Source organism: Solea solea, chromosome 5, assembly GCF_958295425.1.
Source record: "Solea solea chromosome 5, fSolSol10.1, whole genome shotgun sequence".
Taxonomy (NCBI): Eukaryota; Metazoa; Chordata; class Actinopteri; order Pleuronectiformes; family Soleidae; genus Solea; species Solea solea.
In genome coordinates, this window is record NC_081138.1 from 15,370,909 (window position 1) to 15,385,233 (window position 14,325).

The following is a 14,325-nucleotide window of genomic DNA, read 5'->3' on the forward strand; positions in this document are numbered from 1 at the left end:
GAAGAATATCATTAGAGACCTTTAAAAGAGCAGATTCAGTACTGTGCAGTGTTCTAAACCCACACTGGAACACTTAAAAAAATAGGAAGACGACCAACTGAGCGTGAACAATTTACTCCAGGTTTTTTTTTTTCAATCCAATCCACGAGGTGTGAAGAAATCGTTCAGGATAAAAAGCTTATTTTGATTGGTTGCACAAGGTAACCTCCAGAACGTAATGCAAATATGGCTGACAAATGCTCAAAAATTGTCCAGACAAAATGTGCAGATACATTTTCTGAAATCAAAAACATACCCATGGAACGCTGCACTGGGAAAGCACATGTGGATAAAAGGGAAATGAGTTATTTCAGGTTTTCATAACCACTCTTCACAGCTCCCTCCTAATCTCCCTCTCATCCTTCCCGAGATGCCAGAAAAATTATGTTCAGACACACTGACCTTGGGTTTACTGTGCACTCACAACACCCCTTTTGACCTTACTTGCACATATTGCATTGCAGCACCTTAAGCTCCTGTTATTCAGGCAAGAGTGGCCCTTTATAAGCTCATTGTCTCCAACCAACAACTGTTATGTAACATGGAATAGAGTGAATACAGGCGGGTAAAGTGTGTCTTGGGTGATCCACTGATTTAAATGTGTCCCTTCACGTCTGGTGTTAAAATAAGTCACACAGGAATCATTTCAAAAACCATATAACAATGGTGTTTATTTTTCTAAGTCAAACTATACAGATTTGTTCTTTATCAATGTGAGTGCGAAAAAGAGAGAAATTAAGAGACGCACTATGTGTGCCCTTCTAAAGAAATGACATAACTCACCAAAAAAAATCACTGCGGGTCATTGTTACGGTGACAGCCAAATTACAGATTAATTAAGATAAGGGCAAAATCACTTAGTCTATTATGGAACTGTAGTGGGTCAGAGGATTTGAACTGAATAAGTAGTGAATACAGTGTATTCTAATATCAAGTGCAGGCAGAAACAAGTTGTCTTCATGAGGATCAAACATTTAAAGTTCATCCTCCTAAATGCTGTTAGGAACATAAGAAACCTGCAGATGGGACCTCCTAAACTAACCCTGATCTCATACACTGGCAAGATCAGACACTAAATCTTTACTACAGCAGTTAAAATTTCAGCAAGCCAACTACTGGTGGATACAGGACACTAGGGCAGTAGGACAAACCAGCTTCTGTCTGTAACCAGAGCCACGCAGACCAAAATGAATGCACCGGCCTATAACCTCTCCTGTGCTGCTGATGTCAACTTCTAGAAAGGTGAGTTAGAATTGAGTAACCCGAGTGCTGTTGCTCTGCGGGCCATGTGGAAAAGTGTGTCAGTTGTGGCTCAGGCGGGTCGAGGCGGTTTGCTGGTTGGAATGAAGCGCTTGAGACAAGCAAGCAAAAGACCAAAGTCTGAACATAGCTGCAAACCATGCAGACGGATTGTCAGCTGCTTTGGTGTGAGGATGCAGCAATAGTGAGGGTGCGAGTGGAAACGTCTCACTCACTACCGAGGCCGGTTGTTGTTGGCCTGAAACAGACGAGATGAGACAATGGAAAAAGAAAGGGGATCGTGAGATTACTCAAATTAAGTTTGCCTCATCTTGTTAATAACGAATGTGTTTAATGCCCCACAACAAGTCCCTGAGGTTTGTTAACAGTTACAAGTTGTATGTGTGTTTATTTCTTTCCAACCGCAAGTCCATTAACTTTAAGAGAATAAGTCCCATTAGAGATGGATCAATTACCCTGTCACAATCTATATTAGATTTGTCCAGATTAATTAGTATTAGCTCCCTGTGTGAATCGACAGAATCCTGGAAAATACATTTACATGTGACCCTTTGTCTTCATAGAAATCAAACATTTAAATTGTGAATAATCTAGGATGACATTTTGGTTCCTCAGACCACACAGAGAGGTGTGTGTTGTACATGAACCAGATTAAAGTGCTGCTTGAGTAACACCCTTTGCAACCAAACATGGTGTCTAGTAACCAGACCTGACTTCCTCCACTTCTGAGTCGACATAGCCTAGACTGTATGTCTATTGGGTTTCACAAATCATACGAGGAAAAAATAGCTTTACCTTATTATTTATAAAGAAACCTCACGTCCAACAGAAACCATGTCTAAGAAGCATTTAAAAAGTACACTTGCATGGCTTTATCAGCTACAATTCACATATAAACACATAAAAGCACATCTGTTTCACGGAAAAGACGACCACAAACACTCTTGTGTTTGAGACCATGCACTATGTCTAACTCTGCCTTTATTCAAGAGATAAATGGATGCAGCTATATATCAGCAAAATATTCCACCGAACGATCAATACACTGTTAAATCTGTCAGGGCTTACTATCACGCATTCCAGTGGTTTTGATAACAAGTCAACATAGCGTCCATTTCCATCAATACACGTTTTTCTGGATAGCATCAGCAGATACTGGTGGTGGGGGTGCTGAGGTGTTACAGTAACTCAAGTCTTTGTGACGTGAGAGGACAGAGGGAAAGTGATGAGGAGAGGGGAGACCAGAGGAGCGCGAAGGAGTGGGACAGTTAATTAAGTACAAGGTCAGAGGGAGACAAAAATTGCCTGTCCGTCAATTTCCCAACTCACAGAGCCTGCAGATTTACAATAATCACACACCTTGACATCCTCCTATCTTAACACTGCAGACATGTACACAAAGCTGTCATTTTGGTGACACTCTTAAAAAGAAAAATGACATGGTAGAAGTGTGACAAAAACACAGTTAAAAAACATTTGTGAGGCGTGTTGGTGTTTTTTTGTGTGTGTGTGTGTGTGTTTGGAGAAAATGGTGTGAGTCACAGCGCTTCACTCAGACCTAGTTATGTCACATCAAGGATTAATACTCAAGTGGAAGGATGGGAGCACTATAAAAGACACTTGGAATAAATTGGTCATGGAGATTATGTCCCTACAGTGAAGTTATTGAACCACTTGATTAGTGTGAATTAATCATTCAGTTGTACCCAGTGTTTACCCGACATTTACGCAGCAGTGGTGTGCTACCACTGCTAGTTTATTGAGCACTGCTGCTAAAATTTCACATTATCATTAATATCAATGTGCCACTAATGATTATCAAGTCATAACTTGCACAAGTGAGCGCCGAAAAGCTGCAAATCAGGATTAATAAGACAAAAATTAGTAATCTACAATGATAAATAGGCCATTTAATGAAAAACCCTTTTAACGAACAAATATTGGGTGCACTGTTGTGGAATCCCTATGGACAATGGTGTAATAGCACTGTTGCTTTAGAAATAACACTTTTTATGGCTTTAATTTTAGCCATTTTAATCACATAGAGCAGCAACACAACCAGACAACAGCAGATGGACGGAAGTAAAGACACACAAATACAAAAAGAGAAATCCTCGTGACAATAACCAACCCCCCCATTAAGAAAAAACACCAGGTACAGATGGCTCTTCCTGTTCCTGCAGAGCTGGCTGCTAGGCGGGAGGATGTGACGCACACACAAGCTATGACATCACTGGCTCAGTGGCACCCTGGCAGCAGAAACACAACGCACGCTGTTTCAGCCAGTCCTGCACGTAGACTGGATGGTGTATTATTGTGTGTTAGTAAAGCTTATTAACACAAGGGCTGCACAAAATCTCTACACAGCTCACATGACCCTGAGTTATGCACTTTATTGAGAGAGATATATATGGTTGGTCTAAATAAAATGTTCCAGCATTACGTATGAGCAGTACTGAACTGGGAACACTGGGTACCATTCCATGAAGCGGCCAGGCAAGGCCAAGCCAGGCTACTTACAGTCCAACCTGTCACAACAGCACTGATTTAGGCTGATTACTCCAGGGGCCAGGACAGTAATTCACAGCTGAATGCTTACCCACTATTGGTATTCATTACCAAAGACAGTGCTGCTGAATCTCAATGTCTCCAATATCCACATTCAATGGGACTGGGTTAGCAAAGGATTTTGGTTTTTCATTAAAAAAATACACAGAGAAAAGAAGACCACAGAAGAGTTTATATCGACTTAAGCTACTTGATGGAATTAATACCAATTGTACAACTGTATGGTTACAAATGAATATTTTTATTTAACAAAAAAAACAAGAAATGATAGGAGTTCTGGCCACAACAACCGACAATTAATTAACAGATGCCATGTGGGGGGAAGGAGGTGTTTTATAAATCACAAAAAAGAAAACACTACCATACACCACAAGTTGTGACATCACAAGAATTGAGACTTGATAAGAGAAAATCAACCACAGGCATCAATGAATGATACAGATGGGAGACCAACTGTGTGAGGGGAGTAACACACAAGAGAGCAGCCTTCTGCCGCTACAGCACAGGGTAAATCACTGCAGACGAGGTGGCAGAGACAACATAGGCCTAGACAGGTGTTGTACAGTACACAAGTTAATGTCACTCTGCGTTATCTGGGTCTCTCGTTGGTGAGAGTGTCAACTCTGATCTGCTGGCATGTGTCTGGAACATCTCAGGGCAGATGCAGAAGGCAGACAGAGGTGTAAGTTTGCGTGTGTGTGTGTGTGTGTGTGTGTGCTGAGGGGTGGACTTGTATTAAATTTTTCCTCAGAGGACTAATGGGCCTGGACAGGACACACTGCCATACTAACACACGAAATAACATAACAGGGAGCAGGAGCACAGTGCTGAAGCTTGCCAGCTCACCGAGTCTCTCCAACATGACGAGCTCTGAGACCATCTCTGTGTATAGTGATTAAACTCTGTCTCACAACGGAGAAGAATGAAAGCTGTGTTTTGAGGGCATTAAGGAGGAAGCAGGATGTCACAATTCTTAGCTCTTTGCTCAGACATTTCATTGTATATTGTCATCTAATACAACGTTAGTATGGGACCGCATACAGCCACTTCAACAGTTTAAATGAACAAATGAACAAATGAACAAAGTGTGACTTTGAATCAGGCTTCCCTTGCTTCTGCATGCAGCCTGTATCAAAATGATGTCTTTGAGACACAAATCAAAGCCAGCGCAAACACAATCCAGCTCAAACAGTTTGAAAGCTGATACAAGAGGCCATGTTTCCCACAGCTGGTGTGAATAGGTTCAGTGTTTTCCATAGCTACTCTTCAAGGGACCTGTTGAAGCTGTCAGCTGAACCACATGGCGCAACGGTACAGTGCTCATTAAGGCCAACGCAATCTGTTGCGTACCCTCTGCCACACTCTCCACTCACACCCACACATACACACATGCAATCCTGACTCACGGCTCAACTCAGAAAAACAAGGGGGTCAGATGATTGTGGTTAGGCCACTGAGTGCTCCTCTTCTAACTTTCTAACAAAAGCATTGTTCACAAATCGCAACAAAGAGATACTGCATTAAGTCAGTGTTTTGTTTCCAATCAGGAAACAACCTAATTGGACTATATGCATAGAGGGTCACTTACAACTTCCACTGAAATATAAGCCATCCAGTGGTTACTAAAAGGGAACTTGGACTTTGTATGGTAACGTTACCAATTAAGGCTTCAGATATCGATCAAAATCTTGTTACGTTTTCTTTTCATAGTTGTTTCAGTAGTTAGCTGAAGGATTCAATATGGCCTAAAACGGTGTTTAAATGTCAGCGTTGGTGTTTAAACACCAGCAGAGCACTGCTGTGTCCCTGTGTGCATAGACTTTGCTAAATCCTATCACTTGTCTCTAAATATATTTTGTAACTTCTGCAGACATTGACTGTAGAGTATCTCTGATGCATCAGCAAACCTCTCTAATCCATTTATTCTCAGAGATTTGGTTCGGGACATATAATTAAGTTGTGATTCATTTTTTTTGTCCCATACATATCTCTTGTAAATGGCTGATTTGTCTCTTGTAAAAAAATGGTGTTATAGAATCATTCTGATATGGCATTTATTTATTGGGTTTATTATCACTGACAGTCTACAACCTGATTCTATCTCGTCATCTCCCACCCAAAATCCACAGCTTGGCTTTTTAGACTTACTTGATCAGGAGGTCACAGCCTGGGAGGAGTGTCACAGGAGTGTTGATGTTAGATGAACATGCCACGACTTGTTCAGCCCTCAAACATAACAACATCAGCAGTGATGTTGATTTGTTGGTTTTCAATGTAGTCAGTCCTGGGACCCACAGGTGCTGATATGTATGGGTCCATGGGAAATTCAATAGGTCCCCAATAAAAATTGTTATTTCTTGAGAAATTGTATTGTTAAACTCATAAACTGTTTGATGCAGGCAGCGTGTGCTGAATTTAAGGGGGTGTTGTTTGGGGTTCTTTTATCATTATAACTTTGTGTTCATTCACTCATTCAATGTCTACTGCTTTATCTTCCACATGAGGGTCTCGGGGAGAGCCAATCCCAGTTTACACCCAGGACATGTCACGTTGTGCTCATAACATATAATACACTTTTCTGAGTCAATCTTAATTTTGGACAGGTGTGATTGAGCACAGGTCCATATAAGTGGCGTAGTGTAGTCTACTGTAGTGAATATACTGCCCTCCCATCCAACAACCAGCCCCCCTCATGCGTGCACCTGCAAGCACACACACACACACACACTGTGTGCAACAGTGCTTAGCTGGTTAGATAATCACCAGGCAGCAGTGAGGGGGATAATGTTTTACCTAACTCTGAACGATAAATCAAAATTTCATCAAAATCCCAATACAGCATACTGTCATTTTCAAATCACAGGATGCGCAATATTCTTGTTAAAGCCAAAATGTGTGTCAATATATTATTTTAGATGAATTATTGTCTTGATCACTTACCCATCTTATTCTACAGACTGAAGAGAACATCTTTGTTTTTCACAGATCTGCACAAATATCACACAGGAATCATTTTAAAATGACCATTCCCTCTGACATCGCGAATCATATCGTAATCGTGATTCCTGTCAAAAAATTATCCCATTTAGATCAGATTAAAAAATTGCTCAGCCCTACTTTGACACCATCTTCTGTGCGCCAGATATCACACTTTTTCATATTATCATTTAATAAAAGCTGCACGCACTGTGCGTGTAGAGGAGGGGCAGGTGAATCAGCTGTCAGTAAGTGCATGAGTGCGTGAGACAAAGAGCAGGGAGATGAATGAAAGGATGTTGCATTTTTAAATTGATTTGAAAAAAAGGACAGAACCATGTGCGGAAAGATCACCTCTGTAACACACACACATCAAAGGAAGAAAATCACCAGCGATAGAACAAACAAGAACTTAGACCCTAAAGTCCAAGAACGTTTTTTTTGTTTGTTTTGTTTTGTTTTGTTTTTTTTAACATTGTTAAGTTGGCGAGTTAGCGCATGTTTTGAGCAGCCCCTACTGCAACAGTTGTAGATGTGAATGCCTGTGTGTGCATATCAGAGCGCACCGGGACAGAGAAGAGAGATACAAAGGATCAATAATATGATGTCAGCTCAGACTCCTCACCAGTTGTATCGTGTTCAACAGGCCGCCACAATGAAACGTATGTTGAGGAAACTCTGCACAATGTATTGTTGTCAAGGATGAGTCCTTTTAGAAATGATATGTGTCAGAGACACAGGACACGCACCTATCAACACTCCTGCAACAGTCCTACGGGGCAGCGAAACTGGCTGAACTGTGTTGAACCTAACCTTTGTATGGTGTTGGCTACTGATTAAACAGCTCCTCTCACCACCACTGGCTCTCATTCTGAGTGCGATGAGGGGAGAGGCAATTAAGGCAAGGTATAAGTAATTTGGTATCTCTTCCACTACAGTACGCCTCAAATAACAATAGCACCAAAGTATCTGCCAACCAAACATGCGTGCTACTGCAGCTGAGCAGCTTGTGCTGGTACAAGCTTTCATAATTAGGATGTGACACTGAGCAAGCCAACATGACATTGTGACAAGAGGAGTAAAGAACAGATGCACTGTAGCAATACGCTTTCGGACCAACATTTCTCTCTTTTTTTTGGCTGATATAAAGCTAGATAAACATGTTATTTGCATCTAAATATTTCTAATCCTATTCAGTACCAGAACACACAACAGCAGTGTTGCTGTGTTCCATAATTAGACTATAATTACATTGTACAGTGTCAGCCAATGTGCCCTTTCCTTGGCCCAATCACACCACACAGATATCTGGTGTCAGTGCTTCTATATAAAGGACCCTACAAGCAAGGCCAGGCTAGGGTTAAAAGTCTAAGCCCATTTAGGGCATACGTGTCCTGTGTGTTGTGGAGTCCCATTATCAACACAATGCATTGTGCTTGAAGAAGGATCTCACTTAGCAGCTTGTCAGCAGTTTCGTAACCTACTCAAACAAACAGACTCTCCCTGATTGACTGAAGCAAATCTCATCATGATTGAGAACAGTGGTCTTTGAGTGGGGATGACTTGACATCAATTTGTCTTGTCTGATACAGACACAACAGTGAAGGATTTATACAATAAGGATCTACAGACCGTATCTGATTTTACTGATTTAATTGATTCAGTGATCTTGACCAGTACTGAACCGATTCTAGCACCAGATGAGCTGGTCCCTATCCTTAAATGCTGCCTAATGTGGCTGTTATGTAAACAAAGGAAACATCCTTTACCCTGGATCACAAACAACCAGACACAATAAGTCAGTGAAGTATTTTTATACAATAAAGGAGCTTATACAACACTTAATGTCCCTTGAGGCAGAGAAAAAAGATAGCCCTGACAAATTAAAGCAATAATAAAATTTGTCTAATCAGACTGAAGCAAACAAGGGAGTGTGCTATGTCCCTGTTTTACCTCTTGCTGTAGATGCAGTGACATGTAAACAGTTTGCAAAGCATATGGCTGGAGCCTTATTTTTCACAACAGGGTGGGTGTCAAGCACATTTTGCAGCAAGCCTGTGCCACAGACTGTCAAAACAAGAGCAAACGGAAGAATAAACTGTACATGACATGAGATAATCCAGGATGTTACACTCTAATGGAGAAAACTAAATCAGCTGACATTTGTGGTAACATCTGAAACCAGAGCAGAAAATGTGTGTTGCACACATACACGTCCTCATTTACTCAGGTCAGGCTTTGTTAATTCACATCACCAGGCTGGCCAGCTGTTACATAATGCCCTGGCCTGATTCACCTCTCAGGAGTCAGTTGATGCTGGAAATGCCCAGCTTGTCCCACACAGTAAATCTATAAAGAGACTCTACTGAGCAAAAACTCAAGTCGATCACTAGTTGAACACTGAAATAATCAGCCCAATCTGTCTGGTACCAACAATCATGCCACATTTTAAGTCACTTTAATTACCATGCTAACACATTCTGATGCTAGGTTTGAACTTCTTGACCATGTCTATGCTGCCAGATGACTGATATTTACTGATATTTACATTAAAAAAAAGTGGGGACGAGCTAATATGATAGTCAGTATCATAATCACATTAAATCTGGCCAAAATCTCTGGATTAAATATTGGAAAAAGAAGAAAATAAAATGAGATATGATCCCAAAAACGTATGACACAGGACATAAATGTCATGTAAAGAGAACGGTCCACCACCACCTATATGACAAATACTTGAAGCATTATTTTTGAAATGGGTGAATATAGATAGGTAGTAAATGCATCAGAACAACTGTCTTATTAAGGACTTAGTTGCTTGAAGCAGGTTTAGGACTTTATCGGATTGATATCGGTATCAGTAGATCCTCAAGGGTTTCATATCAGACACAAAATAAGCAGTATCGAGCAAATTATATCAACAAGCAGTTGAACAGGTTTACTTTGTAAAGTGATCAGAGAGTGTACGTATTTCCTACCTCGGTCGGTCTTCATGTTTTCCAGTGTCATCGGGGTGTCCTCGGGGGTTTCTTACAGGCTCTTCTCACTTGACTCTACCACGCTCAGCTTTTACAGCAACACAACAATGTCTGAATTTCTTCAGAGACCGAGACCTGCTGTGTCTAAGCTAAGCAGTGGAGCCTATATCAGCTGTGGAGCCTGTGTATCGGTACCAGCGGCCCCCTAACTAACAACAAAGCATTGCTTTGTTGGCATGCTACTGTACGCTTCCATCGAGTCGCACTGTGTTGTCCAACTGACGAACAAACAGCTGGTAGCGAGTGCCAGTAACAATTGGAGTCAGGTACTGACGAGTTGTCAGTCCGCTAACTAGCGACTAGCGAACCTGACAAGTCGTAATTTAACTAGTAAGCTGTCTCACGTCACGCGACCTGAGCCATAGTTACGTTGCGATGCATTTTCTGTGTCCTGGCTCCTCGCGACAACACAACAGTGCTAACTCAGCAGCGCTACTAGCTACGTAGCAAACTCAGCCAACTAACCGTGTCGTTACTGGTTAAACGTCTGAGGGTGACGACGACCTCGCAAACGTCCCCAACCCCCAGCCTTGCGCAGGTATAGCAGCAGCAGCAGCTATAAACACCGACGCCGCCGACGGACGGTCTCGGTATTTTCTGCTACGACCACTGCATTTTCTGTCATTCTTCTCGCGAAATGTCGAAGCAACGCTATCATGCGGACATGCTCCACTTTCTAACCGACCACGGCGCTCGAAAAGTCTCCATCTAGTTGACGCTGCATGCGCCACCTGAACTGACTTCCTTTGTGAGCCTCATAAAAACTTTTCACAACAGTCAGTCTGACTCTGGGTGCCAACGCGTCGCCAACGACTACGACGTTTTACCGAAGCGAGTGTGGGTCGCTGTTGCAGCGCAGACAGTCACGAACTATAGGACTGGGTCGATACTACGCGAAATGTGGACAGAGAGACGGAGACGAGGTGCTCCCGAACGCGATGCTTACAGTCTGCTGTCTCCCCTCCTCACTTCCCCCCCTGCTGCTTGTCAAAACAGATCAGTGCAGCTCAAGTCACGTGTCCCAACAACAGCCCCGCTCGTCACTTCCCTCTCGAGCAGCCTCGCATGAACTCGCAGCCATAGCAACCAACCGCCAACTTAGACCAGTGGAAACAACAACGTCTACTGAACTAAAGGCAGGGTCTGATGCGCGACCACGTAAATAAAGCGAAAAGTTCCGTTCTCCAGACGCTCGTGTCACGTCTATCGCCGAGAGATGAAAGAGGACGAACAAGTCACGAGCCACTCCGATTGGTCAGGGAAATCCGGTTCGTGCTCACGTGCGCACGTGAGCCTTCGTTCTTTTCCGTGGTGAACATTTTGTTCTCGGTCGTGTGTGTCCACGCTACTCTTTAATGCGTCCTGACTGGCCGAGAGATTTATACATGCTCTGACAAGTTCCCTGGCAAAACAACGCCACACAATGAATATTGATTTAGATATTATTCTTATTTCTTTTTTGACTCGAGGCAGTAACATCACACATCAAAGACAATCTGCGTTCTTCTGGGATGGCATTACATCTACCAGTCTCCAGGAACAATGTTCCTGTATTCAACTGTGTACGTAAATGTCTTTGTCACACAGGGTTTCACCTGATTGACTCGTGAGATGTAAGGTCAGGTCATAAATATATCTAGAACAGTTGTTATTCTTAGTGCTCACAAGTACAGGCTGTGGTCCATTGTTATTTTGGTATAAATACAAAAGGACAGAGGGAGAGCTCTTTGTTTTGAAACCTCTTGGAACAAAAGACAAAGGCCATAATGAGGACACCAGAATCTGCTGCACAAATCTGTTTGACAGCTGTACTTGCTGTGTGTTGCTGTTGTTTCGTGCACGCAGATAGACTCTACAACATTAGCTTTATCATTAGTATTGGAATTATTATTACTTTCTTTGTAATTATCATTGTGAAAAGACCACGGGGGAAAGGAAACACTGTTGCCACGCTGTTGAATTTTAAATGGACTTTGACTTCATTGTTTCTTATAGTCCACACAAACAAGTGACCCAGATAATCAAGGGTCATAAAGTTCACATTAATACAAACAAAGTTAGTCTAAGTGTAAAGCCAGTAAACTTTGTGTTTAATCAAACAGACTTGTCAGCAGGTCTGTGGTCCCGCACATGAGAAAACCAACAGATGGTGTCCTGTGAAGGTTTTATTTTAGAGACAGCGTTGCACATGTTGCTGTTTGGAGTGAATGGATGTTGGTGGCAACCAAGGGTTAAAGCTATTGTTCTAGAGTCATGTTTCAGTTGTTGTCAAAGGAATAAAACAGTTCTATCTAGGCCCATTATAGTCGTAATGGCTTTTGTAGATGAAATAAAGAAGTAGACACTTATCGGTATCATCAGTTCGGGCATGTCATTTAGAGAAGATAATTTCGGAATCCTAACAGCAACTGTGGAAGAGCGATGAGTTTCCTGGTGATGTTGATGGTGATTTTACAGCAATATTATGGTAACTTTTACCAATTCACTGCTGATTTTAATATCCACAGTTTATAGTGTACACGTACCAAACATCAATAAATGTTTAAATTTCCATTTTTACACACTAGGTTGTCCATGATCATAAAATATTTCTGTTAGTGTGGCAAAAAAATGTTGATAACTGCAACTTGTGTCGGACTTGTGTTTGGGAAAATCTATCTCATAGCCTCATCTAGTGGCCGGATATAAGCAATGCAGCAAATAAAATTGTGGTAGACAATACTTGGCTGCTCATTATTAGGTACACATCTATCTATCTATCTATCTATCTATCTATCTATCTATCTATCTATCTATCTAACACACATAGACACACGCACACACACAAACAGGTGTGCACTATTATTATAATAATAATAACGTAATAATAAGAGAGCCATGATTCAGAAGCTGGAAATACCAACAGTTTATTCTCTACTTTTTGTTGACTACAGAAATGCTGAAACATCTGAACACTGAAAAAAGCTGGATGACATCATCACTTCTCAATTTTCTTTTCTTTTTTCTTTTTTTTTTTTCATTTGCTTAGCAATCACAACAGATGATATTGCACGGCACTGAGAAAGCAGTAGCAAAGCTTTGGAAACAGCAATGACAAATCAAGTCATGAGACATGGACTAATACATCTGAGAGTAACACTGACAGCACTGCCTCTCTGGCATTCACTCACTCACGCACGCACACACGCACGCACACACACACACACAAAGCATTGTGAGCCATGGAGGAGATCAAAAAGAAAGGTCAAAGTAGACAAGAGCACAAGGCCGACGAGAGCGGTGAGATTTCATTTTGAAATGCAAGTGCAAGATGAACTACTGCTGTAATCTATTCCTAAATGGCTATGACAACAAATATGCCTGTTTATCAAAACCCTTCAAGCATCTTTGTAAATGAACAGCTGGAGGACACCCCTCTGTGGGTGAGAACACTAGTCGCCCAGCGTAAGAGATCCAGATGATTGTCTTAGGCGCTGCAGTATAGTTATGAGACTTGTAGCTAAGCTACCCATCATATGGGAACTCCGTATCGACTAAATAAATGGAAGAAAGTATTAAAATGGGGGGGGGTCTTTCATTCTATCTGAAGTACAGTGTTGTGTTAATATATTGTAAGCACCTGCACTTTGTGGAGAATAAATCCCAGTCTCCATTCTGCTGCACAATAATACATGTTAACTCTGTCGTGGACAATTTGGTAACCTTTGGTGATTAGCACGACAGAGAGGAAACAGGACCAACAGTCAAACCTCTGATGGCCACAAGGAGTCAGTCTTACTGTTGTTTTCAGCCTCACACATGCACAGAAAAGAGATGAACACACACACAGTGAGGAATTACACAAATAAGCACACACACACACACAGATGCAAGTATCAGGAGTACAGGGACTTGCACACACACACAAACACACACTCATTCATCCACCATCCACAGACAAAAACACAAAGGGGCGGGGGGTGAGCAAATTCAGTAAGTCGTCCCCATACACACTCACACACTGATTCCTTGATAAAGTTCTTTGCAGTTTTATTAGACTTTGCTCATAGTCATTACACGAGTACGTACCAAAAGAACAGATACTAGATGGAGCGAGGCGGCGGTGCCACAGCAATAAAAACAGACCCAGTTCCGTGGCACAGCCCCTGGCAGACCGGCTGCCCAGCCTACACTCCACCTCACTCTGTGTATGAGGCAGCAAAGTGAGCGGGACTTGCAGCCCTCGTTGCAGATGCTTCAGATTGTACATTGAACAGGAGATTCCCCACATGGTAGAGTAAGCTTGTCTACGCAACCCTACGCCTTCTACATTCTATACCCGTGCGAATGGCAAATCAAAACTCAACAAGTCTACCTCACAAATGCCAGTGCTTTTTCAACTTTATACATATTTTTTTTCTGATTTTTGGTTTGTTTTAAAATTCTTTGGATGTGCAGTTATACC

At 41.9% G+C, this 14,325-nt stretch overlaps 1 protein-coding gene across 1 annotated transcript in view; it reads right to left on the bottom strand.

The window, feature by feature from the left end:
* The window catches only part of atosa (atos homolog A), a 32,382-nt gene extending 21,314 nt beyond the window's left edge, over nt 1-11,068 (bottom strand). Inside the window, exon 1 of the mRNA XM_058629374.1 lies at nt 9,822-11,068. Within this exon, the coding sequence (XP_058485357.1) occupies nt 9,822-9,852 (31 nt within the window). The 5' untranslated portion in view covers nt 9,853-11,068. The remainder of the gene's footprint in view (nt 1-9,821) is intronic.
* Between the last annotated feature and the right edge of the window lie 3,257 nt (nt 11,069-14,325).